The 22,545-nt window shown below is 37.5% G+C and overlaps 2 protein-coding genes across 7 annotated transcripts; both read left to right on the top strand.

Annotated features, from left to right (window-relative positions):
* Window positions 1-643: 643 nt before the first annotated feature.
* Window positions 644-8,493, top strand: LOC115624022 (aquaporin). 2 transcript variants are annotated; one of them, XM_030518610.1, is made up of 7 exons: window positions 644-850; window positions 4,207-4,263; window positions 7,036-7,244; window positions 7,336-7,479; window positions 7,537-7,684; window positions 7,752-8,026; window positions 8,204-8,493. In XM_030518610.1, the coding sequence occupies exons 3-7, from the start codon at window positions 7,053-7,055 to the stop codon at window positions 8,237-8,239; spliced, it is 795 nt and encodes a 264-aa protein (XP_030374470.1). In that variant the 5' UTR covers window positions 644-850; window positions 4,207-4,263; window positions 7,036-7,052; the 3' UTR covers window positions 8,240-8,493. The 2 variants fall into 2 exon arrangements, with proteins under 2 accessions (XP_030374470.1, XP_030374462.1); XM_030518602.1 differs by having other exon boundaries at window positions 7,752-8,103.
* Window positions 8,494-9,590: 1,097 nt separating this feature from the next.
* Window positions 9,591-21,679, top strand: LOC115623641 (protein quiver). Of its 5 annotated transcripts, XM_030518100.1 has the most exons (8): window positions 9,591-10,108; window positions 10,174-10,654; window positions 11,940-12,037; window positions 12,098-12,201; window positions 13,045-13,092; window positions 14,488-14,544; window positions 16,240-16,386; window positions 16,548-21,679. In XM_030518100.1, exons 4-8 carry the CDS (start codon window positions 12,153-12,155, stop codon window positions 16,772-16,774), a joined length of 528 nt encoding a protein of 175 aa, XP_030373960.1. In that variant the 5' UTR covers window positions 9,591-10,108; window positions 10,174-10,654; window positions 11,940-12,037; window positions 12,098-12,152; the 3' UTR covers window positions 16,775-21,679. The 5 variants fall into 5 exon arrangements, with proteins under 5 accessions (XP_030373960.1, XP_030373950.1, XP_030373968.1 ...); XM_030518090.1 differs by lacking the exon at window positions 10,174-10,654 and having other exon boundaries at window positions 12,111-12,201; XM_030518108.1 differs by lacking the exon at window positions 13,045-13,092 and having other exon boundaries at window positions 12,111-12,201.
* The last annotated feature ends 866 nt before the right edge of the window (window positions 21,680-22,545 follow it).

Raw genomic sequence — 22,545 nt, 5'->3', positions numbered from 1 at the left:
TTATTTCTAGTTTAAGTCAGCTTGATTTAATTTAGTTACAAATTTGATTTAGTTTTATTTGACGTTTTATTTATTTTATTTGTTTGTATTAATATAAGTGTATGATGTGTATAGTTATATATATAATTTAGGATATTTAGACGTTGTATTGCAAGTGTGCTTGAGTTTTAAGACTGAAGTGCGATCGCTGGTAATTGTCTTAAGGTGATAATTTATAACTAGTGCAGACCAAATATTTGTTCTTCTTGATGTGGAAAGACTGATTCTTCCATACAAATAATTTGGTTCTTTGCTTGTTATAATTCTTTGCAAGAAAATTAAAGTTCTCAGTTTTATCCAGGAGTTGAGGCAACACCCATAGTTGCAAACATAAAGACCAAAAACAATATACCCTTACGCTTTTCCATTGAAGTGTATGCAAGGCGGGTGCGCGCGCGCGCTTCTCTTAGCAACACTCGTACACTCACACACTCAAACACACTCACACACCCGAATACACTCAAATACACTGAAATAGCCGCAGTCGTGTGCTCGCTCGCTTGCACCGCTCGTTCATTGTTTGGAGCTCTCGCTAATTACTCGAATTTTATAAAAATTGGCTGCTTGTCGTCTTCAGGCGTTTCGGTTTCGAGGCTCGCAGTGTTTGTTGAGAAGTCAGAGTGCGCGGATCGCTCGAAAGGCGAATTGAAATCGAAATCTGTTTGTTAGTTTGTTTGTTGTTGGAGCCTGTGTTAAGTGTGGAGCGCAACAATTGGAAGAAGGCGATAATCGCAGCAAGTGAAGAGTGCAGAACAGTTGAGAAACTGTGGAGACATAAAGCGAAGCAAGGGAAGATATAAGAAGCGATAAGGTAAAATCTGCAATCAGAGATTAGACTCTCTTAGCTAATGCCACCAAGTCTAATAACACGCAAAGGGTGCTTTTTAGACTGTCATTAAAATGTCTTTTGCAAATCACTTATAAAAGTGCTAGTGGTTTTGAGGCCACCTCCTTGCCGCCTCCTTTCCTGCCAACTTGTTGCTCCTTCAATCACCAAATTTATTGCACTCTGCTTTCAGCGACCAAAGCGCATAAACAAAACACAAAGCTCGGACCGCATGTGTTGATCATAAAAATAAAAATTAAAAAATATAATACACATGACTTTTATGTAGCATGTACGAGCCACAAGGCCTTTATGTATATTCTGAGAAAGATGAAGATCAAGTGAAATGGAATGGAATAGAATAAAATATAATGAAAAGCTGCCAGAAATTATTAAAATGAAAAACAACTTGTGGTGCTTTTCAAAATCGTGGGCCACAAAAATTACTCTAGAAAATTGTTTCAAATGAATTCTAAAACTGTGGCGCGCAGCCGTGCGTGTAATTGGCCAACCATATGTACGCTTTTAACAATTATCTATACGTTCTCATTATCTATTGTGTAGCTAATTAGGAAGCATGAAAATTAAAAAATAAAATACACTAGTAGTGTAGTGGAAACTAAGTCTTTAAAATTTAATTTATGTTACTAATCTTGTAGTTGTTCAATGTCAATGTTCTGGAGCAACATCTGGTGGGGGATTGCTTGAAAGCAACATTAAAATAATAATTCATATTTGTAAAAAGGAAGAGTGTATGTAAAGACATAAATTGTTATTATATATATAGAGCTTATGCGTCACAATAAATAACAGGACACAAATCGGAAGCTGGGTAACAATAGGTAATAAATAGAACTTTGAAATAATCACAACGAATGAGTTTTTGCGGTTTAGTCAGGTTCTAATATTTTCATCACAGTCCATTAAAAATTTACTACCCAACATGTCATTTCACTGCTGTACGCCTATTATTATTATTATTACTTTTTGTTAGATATACCCACGACTCTGCCGCCGCAAACGAATTCCGCTTAGCGAATAAATGACTGTTTATGTCTTTTTAAGTGACAAAGCTATGTATAGTAGTCGTATATACAAGTATATACGTGTAAGTGTGTGGCAAACGACAATTCTAGACCTCCGAATCAAACCATGCCATCGACCATTTCTCTTCTCGAGTCTTGAGCCCGGCTCAAGTAGAATGACACTTTATTTAGATCATCGGGCAATATTACATCAGCATTTATTTTTCGCTTTTACGCCGACCCCACCTATGCTTTGTCTTTGTGTTTGTGACTCGATCTTGTTTTGAAAACAACAAACATTTTAAGATTTATTTAACTGCATTTGCACAAGTAATTTTATTTAGTGCTCTCATCCTTCCTGCAATCTGTTAGCAGTTCATGAACTTTAACGAATGTTTATTGGAAAAAGTTATTTATAAAATACTTTGCTTATTGCACTTTCGTTAACAGCTTTATTTTGCATTTTACATTCGTGTGCCTCTTTATGAATATTCGTGCTAATTTGTTGAACAAACTGATTTGTTGTGTAAACTTTAACTTGGGGATTGTGTGAAACGGCACGCAATTGTTCAGTTAGCGTGTTCGCAAAGAATTAAATTACGTCTTCAAATTCCGATGGAAGCAATCACTTTCTCAACATAGGTCATGATTTAAGCAAATGATTGTAATTGAACTGGCATGTTTTCAGTTTCTGTTCTGTTTTCCCAAGAAAATCATTTATAAATATGCTATTTGCAGTTAAGTATTGTATTTTTCTTGAAATTCTTAAAGAATGTACCAAGAAGAGGAAAGGATTGGATTGCAAGACAATGCATTTACGGTTCTCTCAATGCCTCTATCTACATCTACCACTAGACAAGCATATTGCCCGTCATCATAAAAAAATGCTACCTTAAATTGATAAGATTAATCCTATAGCCTATACATATGTTATATGGGCCAGAAGGCGACTTAAAGCTCAAACGATTTGAATACCAATTTACCATTTTAAGGGCTACCGAATTTTTGAATTGACTTTAGAACCCAAAGCTGAGAAGACTAAATAAATATTTTCTTAGGAACTGAAGGTCATATTATTATTATATTCTTCAAATTATTTCTGCTCAGATTGTTAAAAGATAGTTTAGAACTAAAGAAAATACTCTTCTGGGTTGTAGCTAGTAATAATCTTTTTATAACCCACATAGCCAAACTTGTCATTTTAATCGACCGAAATCAGTTGTTATCGCCCAGCTACTGTGTCTCGGTATTATTATTATTACCTGTTATCACAATCTTGATAATCAAAACCTGATAAATATGATTATACAGTAGCCACTAACGGGACCCACTTAAAACACAAGATACACCTTTTCAACTGAACTTGGGCCACACAAAGTGTGCAAACAGTTTACATTGCTAATTGCAGGGGCTTAACTACCTACCTAGCCCACCTACCTGGGGGCAGGCAGCTCCTCTAATGAGCAGGGTGTCTCATCACCTTCAAGCCGGCTGAACAATGGATTAGTCAAACAGAAAAAGACTCGATGGGAGTACGCAAAAAATATTTTAACAGCTGCAACAAAATGACGCTAATTAAGAAGCCATGAAGCAGCTTGAAAAACCTGCAACAAATCCAATTAGAAGTCATTAAAAATATAATTTTGCCACAATAAAAATTTCCAATTGCAATTGTAATTCGTGTCGAGGAAAAATGTATAAACATTCCACTTCCGATTGCATATTTTCTGTAACTGTCGGCAAAAGCCACAAAGAGTGTGAGGACCTTGCGGTTGTCATCCCTAGAAACTAGTATGTAGGTAATGGGATAGGTTTTAGCCGTGCCGGAAGTTGTTTATTAATTACATGCGATTTGTTAAGCAGAAAACAGGAAATAGTTGAATGGCTTAATCAAAATATAATGTGGGTAATATACTCGGGAAATACAAATTTAAATTGAGAAAAGCTAAAACACGAGTGTGGCTAAAACACCACAACTTCCAGCTTTAATCGCAGTGCTCTACTCATAGACTTTTGAAAAAAATGAAACAAATCGAACAAAGTCATATCGCAATCTGTATCAGTCCCCAGTCGATCTATGAACTTAAACTATATAAGTTTCATATTCATATTCCATATTCATTTCATTTATTCACACCATCATAAATTGGTGTGTATCTATAATTAGTTAATAATAAAGAGTACAGGTTATAAAACCTTATCAACTTAAATATATGTATATAAAGTGTTTTCAGTTTATGAGTGAACGGACAGTTTCTAATACTTGTATGTCAAAAAAAAAATCATTTTTAATATTTTGTTTTGGATATCTTGCAGTTTGTAAAGGTGACATTTGGCCACATCAGGCCAGACTCCATAAAACATAACTGCTTGGTAAGTGGATCTAAAAAGATACATTTTGTTATCCAAGCTAAGAAACTATATAAGTTGGGCTCCATCGAATTCTAATTTATAAGATTTCTTACAACTTTTTGATTATTTTTATGAAACGCGTCCAATGGCTAATAAATGATCTTTTAATTGGTATTCAGCTTACACTTGAACTTGTTACACAAGTTTGCTTGTTGAGGTCACTTCATGAAGTTCAATTGTCTTGTCCTAAATTAAAAGGCGCCCAGTTGGTTTTTCGACCGCTCTCTATTTAGGGGAAGCCCAATAGGTGGTTAATTTACAAACTGTATGATGAGGGTTGACAAATCGTAGACTAGATGTCAAGTCTGTTGTTTATCATTCGAGAGACGCACTTTCAATTAGGCGCTACATGCGAGTGTGTTTAGATATTGTTTGTATCGGAGCACTTGAAACAATGTTTTGATACTGGAACGATATTGCTCGCAAGCCCACACAGAGAACTCCCAGCGAAATGACGTAAAGCAGGCAAGAATCTTTGGGCGAATAATCGTATCAAAAAGCAGAAATTCTCGAGTGTGGCATTTAAAACATAAATTCTCTGAGTAGCAAGTGAACATTGAGCATTTACCTACACACTTGATTGATTGCGAGTGTATTTTCTGCGGTTTAACCAATTGTGCAATTGTACAATAAATTCAAAACAACTTGGGGCTGTATACATAGATACATACTTGTACATATGTATGTATGTATGTGATATGTGTAAGTGAGTGCGTGCTACACAGATCGGGCCTAAATAGCAAATGAATTCTATGAAGTAAGTGAGTTTCAGCCGGCACGGTCAACTAGTTGTAACCCCTTTTAAGCCGTGGCCGTCCGAATGTTCGTGACCGAGTTGCGAGGCAGGCATTCCATATAAGAGCAGAAACTGCGAACGCGGCCGGCCACTTTAGAAAGCCGTAACTGTACATGATTTTGGCCACTTCATATCGCACATAACTGGGCCCCAACTGGTGGCTAATCCCAAGCGCACAGCAAGCAGGGCCAGCTGCTCTGCCTCGAGTGCGTGGTCGCCGCCTTCTTGGCAAGGTTCCTCGCTCTCTACACGCTCCCAAGTATTTGCTCAAGTTTTATGGCCTGTTGCCAATTAAATATTTGTGTTCCCGCTGATAAAACTGATAACGGGCGGCAGCCAAAAGAAATCAAGCAGGCCAGACAACCGAAAACCTGAGCACCGCAAACACCAGGGGACAACAGTGTCCGGGTGTCGACACTCAACGGAAATGCACCAGCCCACGTATTTGTTGACATCATCTTCTATGGAGGAGCTGTCGTCTGTCGTCTACAAGCGACCTTTCTAGACAATTGCCAAAATGCACTCATACTGGCCGCCTAGCTGCGACTTTTATGCAAATGAGTGCAACGCTCATTTATGGCCGGTGTTTGACAATTGTTCACTTCCAATTGACGGCACCTAATTAATACGTCGCTTTTTAGTCAAACTCGTACCACTCGTACCGTATGCCCCATTGCCTATATTAAGAGCCAACCGTTCATGCAGTTAACTGCTAAGGCACCCTTCAATCGCAAATCGACACAAGACTGTAGATAGCAATAAACATAACGGATATCAAATTATAAGTAAATTAATTGACTTTATTTTTTCACTTAAATATTATTCCTAAAGCGACTCTCTCTCTCTCTCTCTCTCTCTCTCTCTCTCTCTCTCTCTCTCTTTAGATCCCTAGAATTAGTAGCCATTCCCTTTTCTCTAATGGCAGGTCGGAGTGTTCCTGCATATTTGCTCTTCACGAGCTTATAACCTATACCTATTAGTATACTATACAAGCCCAATATTTTCGAACCTTGCTTGTTCTAAGTTTTTAGCTTTCTCCCTTATATGGCAGAAAGAAATGACCAGAAAGGTTTCTTCAAGTTATTTAGGACATCAATGTGCTGATTAAGCAGTTTAACTCAAATTCTTTGGGAGCAGACAAGCATTATTTAAAGAAGGTGTGGAATATGATAAACACACCCATATATAATTCAAACTAGTTACATTTTAACAACAAAAAAACTGACTTCAGATCTCTTTTTTGGCATTTAAAGTGACCTTATGTTTTGAGGATAATTCAACAGCAGGAATACAATTTTTAATGTGGTCTGTTTAAATTATTTTTCTGATGGATACCATTGTAGGAACTCGACTAAACTCACTCTCAAATAGCAAAAGAATCATCAAAATCGATTCACCGCACGATCGAATGTTCTGAGGTAGAAAAACATAAAAAACAAAGACAGGCGAATTGAGAATGTCCTCCTTTGTAGAATCTAATCAAACTCTCATCAAAGTACCCTTAAATTACATCCTTTCCAATAAAAAAAATATCAAAATCTGTTGGTGTGATATTGAGTTATTATTCCATTGGTCGCGCACATACTTAATGGAAATTTAAGACTTACAACATGTATATGGTTTTCCCGTGGATGCCATTGTCAGAACTGATCTAGATTGAAATGGAACCATTCGGGAAGCACCAGCTTTCAAATGGCAAAATCGATTCAGCCTACGATCGAATGTTCTGAGGAAGCAAAACATAAAAAAAAAACAGACGGTTAAAAAATAGTATGCTTACAACTTCCATTAAAGTTGGCCTATCAAGATAAAACTTAACTTTGGGGCAAATAGGGATATATGTAATTGCCAAATGACGGGAAACATTTTTGGGTTAATTTTATTTGCAAAATACTAGTTTAATTGCTTTGTCGACTTATAATATTTCTGCTTTTCAGCACCAGAGGCAAACGAGATGGGCAAACCACAATACTCACTAGGCTTCAATGAGCTCAAGACGAAGGAGTTGCGGCTGTGGCAGTCGCTGATTGGGGAGTTCGTTGGCAACCTGATACTCAATTTCTTTGCTTGCGGCGCCTGCACGCAGCCCGAGAATGGTCTTTTCAAGGCTCTGGCATTTGGCTTGGGTGTTTTTATGGCCATTACTGTAAGTTGGCGCCAAACGGCGCTATTCGAACGTGTCGCAAGCCAACTTTTGGCGAAATGTTTTGAATGCATGCATATTTGTGTATTTTTAGATCGTGGGACACCTCAGCGGCGGGCACGTAAATCCGGCAGTTACCATTGGCATGCTGGTAGCTGGACGTGTCAGCTTGTTGCGTGCCTTGTTGTACATTGTGTTCCAATGTTTGGGCGCCATTGCGGGCACGGCAGCCGTCAGAGTAAGTCTCGAAATCAGAATCTCGTATGTGTATGCTGACTTGTGAATTGCTCCACAGACACTCATCGATGAGGATTACTACAATGGCTTGGGACACACTTCCTTGGCAAGCAACATCACTGAGCTGCAGGGGCTGGGCATTGAATTCTTCCTGGGCCTGGTGCTGGTGCTGACCGTCTTCGGTGCCTGTGATCCCAACAAGCCAGGTAAGCGAACTATTCACATTTGTTTCAGATCCTCCTCGAAGCAATGGTTCCTGTGTATTCCTCACAGACTCCCGCTTCACTGCCCCCCTGGCTATCGGCATGGCTGTTGCTCTGGGGCACTTGGGCACCATCCGCTACACTGGCGCCAGTATGAATCCAGCACGAACGGTAGGCACAGCCTTCGCCACCGATAACTGGGAATCGCACTGGGTGTACTGGGCTGGACCAATTCTCGGGGGCGTGGCGGCTGCTTTGATTTACACTCAGGTGCTGGAGGCGAAGGCGCCACCAAAACCGAATGAAGCGGCCGAGAAGTATCGCACACATGCCGACGAACGTGAGGTGAGAGTCATATGCGCTTGGAACGACAAATATTTCTATTGAATCCAGTGCCACACGCGCCACACTAAGTTCCCATTGTAAATACCGCACATCAAGTAACAATTCATCGCCAATTCGACAATTCCACTCATTAGACCTGATTTCTTATTTCTCCCTGTTACTCTCTCCCTTCCACAGCTACGCAAACTGGAAGGCGCACGCGACTATGCTTAAGTAATTTTAAGCACCAGCCGGTGTATCCGTAATTGCCAGCAGCCTTCCCCATCGATAGCCATCCGGAGGAGTGGCGGGCCATCTCGAATCTGAGAGGAATGCTCTTAAATAAATATATGTATTTTATGTCTCGTATTTATCGTAAATTATGCTGCGTACTCTTTGTTAATATTATGTATGTATGTACTATATTTATGTATTTATTTTTGAGAGAAATTGTACACTAATTGTAATATAAGCCTTTCTGAAACCTTTTTGCATGAGCTCACATTAAAGTGATAGGCAAAACTCAAAAATAAATTGTTACAAATAATAACTATTTCTCAGCCAAAGCAACATTCTTCATAAAGATTCTTATTAAAAAGTGTTGGTATTTTGTTGGTCAATGAACTATAACTGGTCGATCCTCTCTATATACAAGCCCGAAACTAGCTGAAACTTTCACTAAAGTTTTCTGCTATGGTGTAGGTGAGCACTAGGAAAAGCGGAAAATCGGGGTTCAACGATTGTATGAAAAGACTGAATTTTTCATCCCACTAACGTAAAAGAACCTAACCGATGGATCGTATTGGCAGTCCCACATAGATTGCACTGGTCCTTAGTGTCTCTGGGTAGTTGGAGATCAGTCCGGATAGTGGATCTTACTGTGAATGCCAGCAGTGCGTTCAGGGAGAGTCTTTTCTTTTGATTTTAGTGAGGCGAGCATATGGGCTTTGAGGTATTTGAATCTGTATATTACAAAACAACACAAAATTATGACCAGTGTATTTCATCGTCGGCCTGTAAGATTCCCCCTTCTTTTATATTACATATTATTAGATCTTTAGCGAAGCAGCTAGTTGAAAAAGGCGTTTAATGTATACTCGTATGTATACAGAATTGTACTTATCGTCATAAAATAAATGCCATAAACTTGTTTTGTGTTGTATTTGCTAAATATGAAGGGCTTTTCTTCCTAAAAGACATAATACATAATTGAAACATTTGAAAAGTTAGCTTCAAGTACTTTTTCAGAAATTTGCCAATTTTCATTTTTACCAAATAATATTATCTTCACATAATAATTTTACATTTTGTCTTGCCCATTAAACATAAACATGCGTTTACAATTGGTATAAATCTAGGACGCCCCTTAAGACCAAAAGTAGACAGTGAAGAGCTTTCATTTACTGTTCGCCACTTCGCAGCACTGCATCGCATTGGCGCGAAAAGCTTCGATTCGACCGGCTGCTTAGAGCAGTGCTGGAAAGTGTCGCAAACACCAAGAGCTAAAGTGTAACGTAACGTAAGGAGTGTAGGAAAATTCGACGCATAGCCTTAGTCGTTGTCGTTGCGTGGCTGCTGGTGTAAAAGACAAATCGGCGCGGGCATGAACAGAGCAACTAATTTAGAACGAATTTTCAGCCAGTTATCGGTTAAATCATAAAATGTTCAAATTCGAATGGAAATTAATAAATAAAAAGTCTGTCGATAAACGTGAAATTCGTTGAATAACGGATAGTGCGGTGAAAAGTTGCAGAAATACATGTGTTGAGAAGAATCAATACCACCAACCCAATGTCAAGCTACTGAACGTTATAACCTTGTGGCATGTAACCCACCTACAACAGCAACACGCAACGAAAAAAAAGCCACTTAAAACGGAAATAAAAAGCAGCAATTGCCGCAAATATAACGCCAAGAGTCCAAGAGTCAAGCTTTAAATGCAAATTGCATTAGTCTTTTATGGCCCACTTTAGCTGCTGAATCGATTTATTATGAAACACCTGCACGGCGACCGCAGCAAGTGTGTCATCTTGTCGTAGGGCCCTCAAAGCGCAGTGCCCCAAAAATTTAGCCGAAAATCAATAACGTATCCCAAGGCGAGGTGTAAGTGTCACAGCATAACAGCATCAATGATGAAAATCAAAAGCTATTCTAAAATTAAATGAAAGGAAAACTCCATATTCTGGCAAACGAATTGCTCAGCCTCTGACTACGTCCTGTGTATACAATACGGCAAAAGTCATTGCTGCCCACAAACTGAATCCACAACCACCACCAGCAGCAGCTCCGGCCCGTCTGTGCGGCGTACCCGTTACACGCAGGGGGCAGTCAGGAGCGAGAAATAAAGAGCGAAAGGGAAGAGAGCAGCTTCTGCAGGAGAGTGTTGTTTACAATCACACTCGCACTCTCTTCCAACTCGCATCACTCTACGGGTTCGACTAAATTAAAACCCCCTCACGAAGAGGTCCTTGTTAAGTGCTTGAATTAATTCTGCGCTTTGTTCGCGTCATCGAAACAATAGACATCAACTGCTGATAAATAGCAATAAATAACGCTCTCTATCTCACACACACCAACACAGGGACTCTGAAGAGCCAATTCTAGTGTCAGTGCAAACACTTGTTGCTGTTTAACATTATACGCCAAAGGGTAAACAGCAACAACAACATTTGACCCACCTATGGATTGTCGTTGCATGTTTAAGTTTTGTCCCCCGTTTAAAGGCTTGCATAAAGTAGTGAGAAAGTGTTTAAGTTATTAATATTAGAAAGAAAACCTTAACCTGAAATAAGCAGAAGTGACTCGTACGTGAAAAATTTGTGAACTTTTTCCACGCATAAATACATTGGTGTATAAATAAAATTAGTCTGCTCGTTGTCACACGATTTGTTGTTGCCACTTTTATTTTGACATTTTGCCAAAGTTCATCGCGAGCAACTAACACTTACGCATCTCTACTTATTTGTGACACAAACGCATACATTTTCTGGCACAAGAGAAAATGTTGAAAATGTTGCATGTGACAAATGAAAAATTAAACACATAATACCACAAATAAATTGGAAAATAAACCGCATCGAACGGCCGGCCAACTTGCACTCTGCCAGCATTAATCATTTATGATGTGCTTCCAATATTGATGGCGCACATATGTATGTATGTGCTTTATTCCCAATCAAGTTGGCGGTCCGAGAAAAGTGTCATAAACGAAAAGTTCAATGCACAAGCAAATCCGTGAAGATCTCTCACACTCATCCACACCCACGTGCTCCATTGACATCACCAGCAGCCGTGACTTGGGCTGCAGTACACATTGACCTAGAACATTTATTAGAGGTTGCCCGTTGTTATTTTTGGATCGATTTCCATACACACTCTTTGCTGACATGATACAAAAGAGCCGTGCACTGAAAGAAAAACTCAGCTTCAAGATATACTTGTAGTGCATCAATTTAGACACAGTTTTATTGATAGCTTTTGAGCCAAATAATTTAATTTTTACAATGAAAATGTTAAAGTAATAAATAATTAAAAGACATGTCTTATAAAATCGTAGAACCGTTTGGTATACAAATTAAACAAGTTTTCATTTAATGTAAGAAAACCTTTAAAAATATAATCTTATATATCGTACAAGTATATAGACCTACAATGTAAGGTCCTACACACTGTCAGATCACTTGATTTAATAGTTAATCTATATGGTTATTATGATTATTTTACATTGACTTAATTACAAGCTTACATACAATTTAAAGGGTTATATGAGTCTGTTTTAATATCTTAGAGTGTTTCTTAGAGTGTACAAAATGTCTATGTTGAAATCTTAATTGACGAGTTGGAATTATAGAAATTGGAATTCCCCCTCATAAGCAGACCGTATTTCCTACCAACATTGATTGCCGACTAACAAGGTTTTTTATTTATATTTTAGTGGCGGCAATGATAGGAACACTATGAAACAGGCCCTCAGCCCCGAAGTGCCGCCTGGTCTAGAGGGAGTGTCATATTTGTAATAGCGTGTACTTTGAGGTGAGTACAAACCGTAATACTCAGTGCATTATCAAATGTAACAAAAACAATATTTAATAGAGCATTTCCACAGCCAACTGAATTCCAAACACTGAGCTGGTGAAGAATCGTAAACATGTCGACTTGGGGGCATGCGGCCGGTAACGTACTACTGGCGTTGATAGGTAAATGATATGTTTTTAAATCATTTTAACCGACAGAGCAAATAATAACTATTATATTTTCCAAGTAACTGCAACAATGTTCAATTATTATTGCAATTTAATGGAAGCCAGCTTTTGATGAACATTGTAATACAAGTATACGAGTATATAGTGTTTTCCCCTTGGCATATATTAGAGATATATACAATGCTTTTATAGGCAATCAAACGCTGTGACGGCAGCGACAACTCAGATGGGAATATATAGTTCATATACACACATACTATATAAACATGCACATTGTCATACTATAGCCGCATAGAGACATAGACTTTGGTGGAAATTGGTCGACGCGCATTTTGTTGGCCAATGATCGCACTTGCTTCTGCTTAATAAAATGATTTTGTTGTCCGTTTTTAGTGTACGTATAGCTATATTTTTACAACAATTATTGAAAACGCTCTCATCAAAACAAATATAGAATCTTTGAAGTGTAAAAATAGCAAAAGCTGATAAAAGACTGACGCGCAGACGGACCAGCAGGCGGGTTTGTTCGCATTCATGAGGAATCAGAAGGGGGCCAACACAACGCTTGTGCGTTTGTGTGACATGCTAATAAAATTAAAAAAGGCGACGGCATGTACTAAGTATATTGCCTAGCAGGGGTTGCCAACTAAAACCCCCTAGTACCCTAGTAGTAAATGCAAGTACATACGAGTAAACTACTATATAGAGCAAGGGTTCTGCTTAAGCACACAAACTGTAATATTCTTATATAAAATTAATTTTCTGGAATCTCTTTCATTTCAAATTCTTTTGATTTTCGATCTGTATGTACTATATATGTAAAATTTGTACAAAAAGTTATTTTGGCATTGGCAAAATTCGCTACGGCTGATAATTGTTTTCCAAGTAAGTTTTAGTTTTTATTTGTAAGCGAAATTGCTTCATTTGGTTTGTTTGCGTATGACAACAATTAAGTTTGGTTTGACCTCTATATACATGACACTATATACATACATATATGCCGACAAACTGTGTACCCAAATACATATGTTTTATTGTACATTATTATTAGCTGGCTACTACCACCAAAGCTACTTATAACAATAACAATAACAACCCCGAAAGCGCTTCCCATGTATATTAAAACCGCAGCAACTGTTGCTGTTGCGTTCTGTTCAATATCCTTTAGTTTCGTACGTGCCGTTTATTGTAAATGCTGTTGATCCTTCAAGCGGCTTGTGTACTTATAAGTAACTGTTGATTGAACTCGGTCACACCCACACACATGCGTCTAATTGAAAGTGAGAAGCGTTCTCTCCACCAACTGCATCAATGCATCTTTTGTGTATGTGCTGAGAGTTGCGCCTCGCGTCGAACACTGTATAAACACATAAGTAACTGCTTCACCTTCAAGTATTTTGTATGTAGAGCCCAACACCTATGTATACATCCAACAGTTCTGCCATTATATACTCTAGCGTAAGGTCCAGTCGGGTTGTTGCATATTTTGTGTGCCAATCGTTCCTCTACGTACAACCACTTCATGCACCGCCGTTCACAGGATTGCAGCATATCTAAATTCTGATTTTTAACCATCAGCGCTGTTTCCGTTTCCGTTTCTGATTTCGATTCCGTTTCGGTTCTTTTCACTCCAACTCTACAGTGTATTAAAAAATATATTGAATCTTGTTAGAATAATAATAATATTGGATAATTGGACTATTTTAAATTGTTAGAACAATTTGTCAATCTTATAGTAATTATTGAAAAATGTTTGTGTTTTGGTAACACACTCTTGGTTTGAGATTCGTCCGGAGAGGGCTTTAACGAACAGCATTAGCTCGGATAGTAGCATTTGAAATCTGATCACCTTTTGAATATATATCCCAAAAAAAGTTGTACAAGGCAAAGAAATTTAAAATCTATCGAAGAGAACAGGCAACATTTTTTGATTGTCTAAATGGAAATTACGATGACAATTGTGCTTCCCCTTCCCATGAGAGGGCATTACGTAAAATATTATATAAATAATATATAATTTGAATTTGACTTAATTTACTTTTACCTACAAGATTCGGAATCGATATCTATTTCCGAAATAGAAACAAGCCTGAACTTTATTCTTAAAAAACTACATATGTAAGTAAGATAATCCTCTGAACGACTGTACATGTAAGATTTGTAGCTGAAAAGCACTCTAAGTGTTCCTATTTTCAATTCGTTTAACTCTTTTTCATGATTTCCGTTATTTGTTTCTTCCTCCTCTTCAACATTGTTCTTCTTTTCATTGTTTATTTGCAGCAATATTTGGATTTCTAACTATTGTATGGATTCCACATGTCTCAGCCGAATGTCAAAGTATGAATGCATAGCTCATGCCTATCATATATATAATAATCTTTTTTTTAACTTTTTCTTTTGAAAAAAGAAAATGATATTTCAAAAGTCATGCATAAGTATATGTATATTCGGTTTCTTATAAATTAATTGGTTTGCTCGCAACGAAAAATCCAGATCTTAACGGCTTTGTGTTGAAGCTTTTAAAAATGCTTCGTGAAAAAGGACATTTGAACTATTCCTAAATGTTGTACACTTTGTTATTCCACCTTCTGTTTTAGTTCATTTTAAAAAATGAATTCATTTTAGTTTTTCTTTTTTGTTGCTATCTGATCTTTGGCCAACGACTTAGAATTATTTTGCATTTGAAATGCAATCAAGCCTGCCTTACCGGCCCATGAGCAAAATGTAATGCCGCAATTTAAAACCACACTATTTTTGAGTTTGAATGCACCTGCCTTCAAGCACTCGAAGGCGCTTGCCACTTGACCCATTCTCGCCCCAAGTGCATTCAACATGAGGACGAGTGTGCAAAATACATTTAATAAAGCCGGAACTACTATAGCTCGTTATCATTAGAAAGACTTGCGGATTCGCGAGCGGTGCGACATTTCCACACAACTTTTCTTTCTTCTACCTTCCACTTTTTCTCGTAATCACATTCATGTGTCTATTAAGTGCACATAAGTACTTACTATGTCGCTTTTAATTTGTTTACGTTGACGAATGAGTGTGAGTGCGTGTGAGTGTGTGTGAGTGTTAATTATATACACTTGTGTGTGTGTGTGTGTGTGTGTGCAAGCTTGCCGCATTTCCCAACAGTATATTAGCACAGTCCTACCTATACTATAAACTATGTTTTTATGTAGAATATACCTTTGAGTTTGTTCAATGCACTTTCTTCTATTAGTGCTTAATGAGGCATGCGAAAAATTCTGTTGATTAAAACTCTGATTAGTTGTTTATATACACACTAAGGACGAGTTTAGTTGTCTTATTATCCAATTGATAAGCGTCCAAGGAAACTTAATTATTATTAAATTAAAGAATGTCCAATCTTGGCCAGGAATAATAGTGCAATGAAAAAATTGATAATTTTTTCTAAACTTTTTCAAAATATATGATTATACAACTTGTAAATCCAATCCAATCTGATCAGCATGTGAATAAAATAAATTATTTTACTTTTTAGATATTACAATCGCCTCAAATTTGAAGGATTTTTTTTCAATTTTTTTTTTAATATTTTGAAGCTCGGCTGAGATTATCCCTAGAAACTACAGAATTATACATAATTGAAATGTTATTCTGACGGCTGAAAAATGTACAAAAAAATAACATTGTGAACAGGAATTAGCGAAAGCATTAATAGTTGGTACTTGTATAACCAACTTGAACCATTTATTAGGAATAGGAGGAGCAACCAATCATGCGCCCAGTTGTAATTAAATAAAACGCATTGCCTTGTTTGTTTGTGTATGAGTTATAAACTGTTTTTTTTTTGTTTTGTTTGAATTATTATTGCATGTAGAGTGTTTTGTCAACAACATGAAATAAATACAAGTACAAGAGACTGTAGCATGCTTTTGTGATGCCATTCCGCACCTTTTATGTTACTCTACTTACTATATACGTATGAATCGAAATGTTGAGCAACAACGAGATGCACAGCCAATGCTTCCCCACTAAGATAATTTGTGCTCTGTACCGCTACAGCGCGCTCCATTTACTGCTATGAATGCGATTCCTGGACGGATGCGCGCTGCAAGGACCCCTTCAACTACACGGCTCTGCCACGCGACCAGCCCCCGCTGATGACCTGCAACGGCTGTTGTGTGAAGATGGTGCGGCATCAGAGATCACGTGAGTAGGCGCCAAGCGAGGCGCCAGCAAAGCTAACTGTATTTGTATGCGTGCAATGCAATATGTGACGTAACTGCTCTCTCTCTTTCTCTCTCATGGTCCCGCTCTCTCTATTTCCACATTTTAATCATTGTGCGTATGTGTGTGTGCTTGTCTTACAGCCTACGAGGTGGTGCGACGCATGTGTACGTCACAGTTACAGATCAATTTATTCATGGTCGATCACGTGTGCATGATGGAAAGTTCAGGCAATGGACATATGTGCTTTTGTGAGGAAGATATGTGCAATTCTAGTCAAAATTTATATCCGAACGGTTACAGACACTTCATAACAATCACAATGTCATTGCTAACAGGCATTTTGCTCAAACAGTTTGTACACAGATAGAAAGTGTAGGTGATGCTATACAAGTACGAGTATTAGAGCGAACACTTCCAGGCCAGCGCCTGGGAGGGACACAGAGTTGCTTACACATACTACTATATACTACACTATACTACAGCATACAAATACCAATACAACACAACCTCATACGCATACATTTAAACTTAAACCAAATAAGCAACTAATTCTAATTATATTATACGAGTACATAATTCTAATTCTAAATTTTCGCATCTATCATTTGTAGCAAAATTGATTTTTGTAAATGAAGTTAATTTTGTTTTCGTAGCACACTGATGGCGAAATCCATCAAGTATAGTAGTTATAAATCGGAAGATATAGACAAGCACCTGATTCCATGCAATTCGTTTGACTTCTTGATAAACTGTTAAATGATTATGCATAGAAAACTTCTACAGACAGAAGTGTAGTTGAATAAGTGCTAGTTTAAAGCTTTGTTGCACTCTATGGAAACTAAAACATTTGTAAAAAGAAAACCAAAGACAAAAACCAAAACCGATTCGAAAAAAAAAAAACAAAACGAATCTTTACATTTTCGAATGCATGTTGTTTATGCTAAAGCATGTAGCGCTTAAGTAGTAGGTATCGTAGAACGATTTTGTTTTGTTACTTACATTTGTAAAGCCGAACAACGTGACATATTTTGAACGTATCATACCAATACACAATACAATCGTATATAAGTCATAAGCACATGAACTCAAACGGAAACTCAAACACACACATAATACATTTGTAAAAAAAACTTATAATTAGTACAAAAATACAAATGTTATCATCGATTGAAAAAGTTGTGGCCATCAAAATCTTTGGAAAGATTACGTGATCGCCTATTTATTGCCATCAGGGGCACATCCAGATAAAAACTCAAATAAAATTTGCTCATCTTGTTTATGCCAGTGTCGATAATTCTCATGTACATAGCGCTATTAGTTATTGCTATTAATGGCCAGTTTTGTAATTGTCTAAGTAGTCTTCTAAGTTTAAAAAACACTCTACTGGCTTCACATTGTCCAATCATATCGCCTCGGCTATGCTACGATGCTTATGGCTCCATAAATCATTTAAATTGCGGAGTGTTCATAATATCGTATGTTTCAGCTGCCAGCTATTTTATTTTTAGCTGCAGCTAAGGCTTTTACTATATGCTCTATATAAATTATTTTAGTCCTTAGGTCCTTTAGTTCTGGTTGCCTTGAGGCGAAGCATAGTGCAATTTTGTTTTTTTATTAATCTCATAATGGTTTTAAATGCTGACTGTAGAAAACAATACACGTAGTTCATTGTACAGAGTTCGTTTATTTCAACAAGTGATAATTAGTTAGTAAGTACCGTATACCCTTCTCCTCCGTCGTCCATCCCTCATCTCCATTGAACCCGGTCCAGTCCCTGCTCCTTTAAGAACTTAGATTGACTCAATTTTGTTCATGCTAGTGATAGTTTTTAAACCAATACTTTGTAACGTACTGGTATAGTTTTGGTTTCGTCGACCAAGCTATTTAATTCAAATTTGTATCGTAGGCATAACAAATTTTTAATTTTAATTTATACATAATTATATAAAATTGGCTAAAATAAAAAAAGAACAAAATAAAGAGGTTTTTACTATTGCAAAATTTATCAATAAATTTGTATTTTACGTTTTCTTCCACATCCACTCGTTTGCACTTTCCATTAATACATAGCTTGTAAAATATTCTAGTATCTTCGTACATTGGCTTTCGTTACTACTACATACTATTTTACTATATCGACTTAGTTACAGAACATTTTGTATTATCTCATACTTAAAAGAAGTCATGCTTAATAAATCCGTCCAACAGTTCGAGCATGTTTAACCCACACAAAGCTTACTTTATCCAACATCTTGTTGCCTGCAAGGTAAGTTAACTAAAGTACAGTTGCGCACCTATTTTATAGTTCGCTCGTTCGATCGCTCGCTCGCCACTTCATTTTTATATATAATACTATAGAAGGGGCTAATTGCCACCTTGGCTATACGTGGATAACAATCAGTTGGCTGTACGTGTATTATATATCAGGAGTGAGACATTAACTCATATAATATGTGATACATGCACAACATCACACGCCCACGCCACGCCCATGCGGCGAAACGCCCCAACAAACCCATACTCGCATATAACATTTATTGCTATCTACACTTAGTATATTTCTATCTTGCAATTACACATTTGTTTTTTGTTTAGTTTTATGTTTTCTATAGTTATATATTCTGGTATGTTGGTTTGTGTGGATTGAACACATAAATATGCCTATATAATGATACTTATAACCGATATTGTGGTTTGTGAATGTTGACAATATTCTTGTAACCAGTATTTCAATTCAAGTTAATATGTTTCAAAGTTTCTAAGATCACTCAACGAATATCATTTGTAAAAGAGAATTTCCGACAAAATTAAATCACAACACATAATTGTAGTATGAAAGCGAAATGTTATTATGATTTAGTACTTTTTGTAGTTAATCACCTCTGTGCTAAAATCTCTCTCTATCTCTCTATCTTTATATCTCTATATTTTCATGCATAAGTCTCTCTTCTTCAAGTAATATATCTCTATTTTACGAACTCAACTGATTTGTTACTAACTATTAATGAAAACCAGTCAATACCGACACAGCAATAATACCAAATAAAACAACAATTTTTAATAGTTCCACAAAATAAATGCACTAGCTCTTCGTCTGTAGTCCCCGAGAATTACCGGAGTGGTAAATTTATTTACACTTCTTCAATTACAATAGACATAGAATTAGTTACTTAACTTACTACGCACGACTTCAATTTTATTCCAAAGTTAATATATAGATTCGGTTTTCTTTTTAAACATGAACACGGACTAGTCTAGATCCTGAATCTGAAACACACACACACTCAGCCCCGTTTAAAAACTCGTACCTCCAGTTATTTAACTTTCTCATGCCATACACAAAACTGAATTTTTATTACATAGGCGCGGTAATAATTTGTTTTTTAAGAATATGCAAAATGTCTGCTTCGATGAATTTAAAAACTAAGCAATGCAATCGCTATTTGCGGTGAAGCTCATATCCATAGATTCCTCACAATACAAAAAGCACTAAATTAATATCAAAGACTTTACCAATATAACTGTCAATTAATATTTTAAATATTGGTATTGGTTGATGAATATTGCAAAAAACAAAAACAAAAAACAAACAAACACAAACTCAAGAATAACCAACATTTCCGTGGGTTTTGGTTTCTTTAGTTCAGTTTCGCATAATTCCCAAAAGCCCCAGCGATTCCCGAGCTGTGCGCGCAGCTGCAAATGTTGTAACATAGTTTTCGCTATGATTTGTTAACTTTTTAACAATTTAACGCCAACAACAACACTCCACCACTCCACTCCACCAACACACCACACCACAGCACGCTCACAAAACGAACACCAACCGCACCACTCACCACTCTCACCACTCAGACACGCCCATATCCACCGCACACCGTACCGGTGCCGCATGTATAAGCCACAAGCCAACGGCAGTTCGGCAAACCCCTAGCCCCTAACCGCTCGCGCTCACCTCTTCATAGTCCACCAGGACATCATCTGCTCGAGGCAGATCAGTATGTAACCGCTGGCCAGGCAGCACGATGTGCGACAGTGTTTCTCCGGCCCAAAGGCGGGACAAACACTTTCGCAACTGCTCGCCTGATTGATTGCCTCTACCTGCTCCCTCCCCCTCATGAGGGCGGGGGGGATGCGTGCGTATACGCAATGTCGTTCACAAAAACGAAAACCCAACCCATTATGGTGCTTTTTCACATACGACACCACTGTCTGACTAAAAGTTTTTCATCATGTACGCCATCGCAACCATGACAGGAGCCGAAATGCCGCGACAGCTGCACAATTGCCAAGGGTGCAAGCCCGCCCGTCTTGCGTAATCGGAATCGTCGCAATTGTGGTCAGCCGGCTCGCGCGCATTCTCGAGCAACTGCATCGTGTAGGCTGTCCAGTGTATTATGATTATGGCAAAGGCGCATTTTGCTCACGCATCGACGCTCTTTGCCACAACGGCAGCCACGTGTAAATGTGAACGTCGATGCGGCGCACTAGCGATGCACCACAAATAGCAAGAGAAGCGAAGCAAGAACAACAGCAACAACAGGAAGATCAACAACAAACACAACAACAACAAGAACATCGACGAGTGGGTGCGGATCAAGGCGGATTATCAATGAACGAGACGACGGAACGTCCGAGTTCTCCCTCTTCCAGTCCTTTGTAAGCCAGCTAAGCTAAGCTGCAGCACAGGCTTCCAAACGCTTTAAAGCTCTTTCAACACTAACGAAAGCTTCCCAAGCTTTTTCCGTTGCAGCCTACGAACTTTCAATTTTGTTTAAAGAATAATTGCGCGCTCATTATGAGAAAATGGTGCTTCCGTTTTTGTTTAAGTTTTTATTTTATTTTCTCGAGCTTACCAAAGCAGCCTGTTAACAACATACATTTTAAATTGTTATCTAACAAGCATCCAATAATACATACTCGTATTTATGTATAACTACAGTTTCAATCAATATACATACGTTACTATATTATGGCACCTATGCGAGATATTAAACAGAGAAGGGCCACTACAAACAATGCCGCAAATAAGTCAAACAGTCAATATATTACAAGTATGTTGATAGTAATCGAAGTCCAGCTATGAGGACAGGCTTAGTAAATAAATATTTATTAAACACTTAATTAAACGAACCTTTGATAATAGGAAAGAGCAACATTTTACTTGAAGCAATAATTGAAATTTTACTTTAAGAGCAAAACTCCAAATATCAAATAAATTAAAAAATTGTATATCATTTAAAAATAAAAACTTTATGCTAGCTTGAATATTGTGTTGTACTAAAAAATAAATATACTATTTATAAATAAATAAAGAAAGTAAGAAAATAGAACTTTACTCATTATCTGTGTCCGTCCAAAACAAGGAGTACATAGTGATATGAACAGACGTCCGACCGCCAGTGTCAAGCTGAACAACTCGATTTGGATCCGTCCCGTCATGTTCTGACTTATGAGTAAAACATTATATCAGCTCTTTGGTTGGCTCTTGTTCTGTTAAACACAACAAACAATCAGCCCCCCTATAAAGAACGTCAACACCAAGGAAAGTCATAATGGTTGATAGCCATGAAAGATTCTTAAGCAACAGCCATCTAAGGTACGATGGCAAAAGATCTTCAGGATCCCGTATAAAGAAGAACGCAGCTTAGACCATGCTGCACACGAACATAGTATAGTATGTAATGTAAGGGTCGCCAAAATATAGGATTAGACTCACACCGTAAACAAACATGTGTACATAAGCACACGAGATTTGATAATAAAACCTAACCTAATCTCAAATTTCTTTATTGACTGAAGTCATACGTAATGCAGCCAATGGAGATATAATATATATTTTTATACTCTGTACGTAAAAGGTACAAAAGTATATTAGGTTTGCGGAAAGTTAAATATAGTATGTAAGGTATGGTAGATCCCACAAAGTATATATGTATGTACATACATATATATCCGTGATAAGCATGTCAGAACGAGTCCGTCTATCAGACGTGTCCGTCCGTATGAACACCTGAAGCTCAGGGACTATAAGACCTAGAGACACAAAATGTTGTACTACGATGCCTTGCATGTGTGCGCAGTACGAGTTTGTTTTATTTTTTTTGTTGCACCCTCCACTTCCACGCTATTAGGGAT

This window comes from Scaptodrosophila lebanonensis, unplaced genomic scaffold (genome assembly GCF_003285725.1).
Source record: "Scaptodrosophila lebanonensis strain 11010-0011.00,11010-0021.00 unplaced genomic scaffold, SlebRS2 tig00000001-arrow-pilon, whole genome shotgun sequence".
Lineage (NCBI taxonomy): Eukaryota > Metazoa > Arthropoda > Insecta > Diptera > Drosophilidae > Scaptodrosophila > Scaptodrosophila lebanonensis.
Note: the sequence above shows the minus strand (reverse complement) of the source record. Positions and strands in the feature narration are given on the sequence as shown.

Bases quoted from the DNA above. Each gene is read 5' to 3' on its own strand.
- LOC115624022 (XM_030518602.1), top strand. From the start codon at position 7,053: ATGGGCAAACCACAATACTCACTAGGCTTCAATGAGCTCAAGACGAAG. The intron at 7,245-7,335 runs GTAAGTTGGCGC...GTGTATTTTTAG, and splicing joins GTGTTTTTATGGCCATTACT to ATCGTGGGACACCTCAGCGG. The intron at 7,685-7,751 runs GTAAGCGAACTA...TATTCCTCACAG, and splicing joins CTGTGATCCCAACAAGCCAG to ACTCCCGCTTCACTGCCCCC.
- LOC115623641 (XM_030518090.1), top strand. From the start codon at position 12,153: ATGTCGACTTGGGGGCATGCGGCCGGTAACGTACTACTGGCGTTGATA. The intron at 12,202-13,044 runs GTAAATGATATG...TTGTACAAAAAG, and splicing joins CGTACTACTGGCGTTGATAG to TTATTTTGGCATTGGCAAAA. The intron at 13,093-14,487 runs GTAAGTTTTAGT...GTTTATTTGCAG, and splicing joins GGCTGATAATTGTTTTCCAA to CAATATTTGGATTTCTAACT.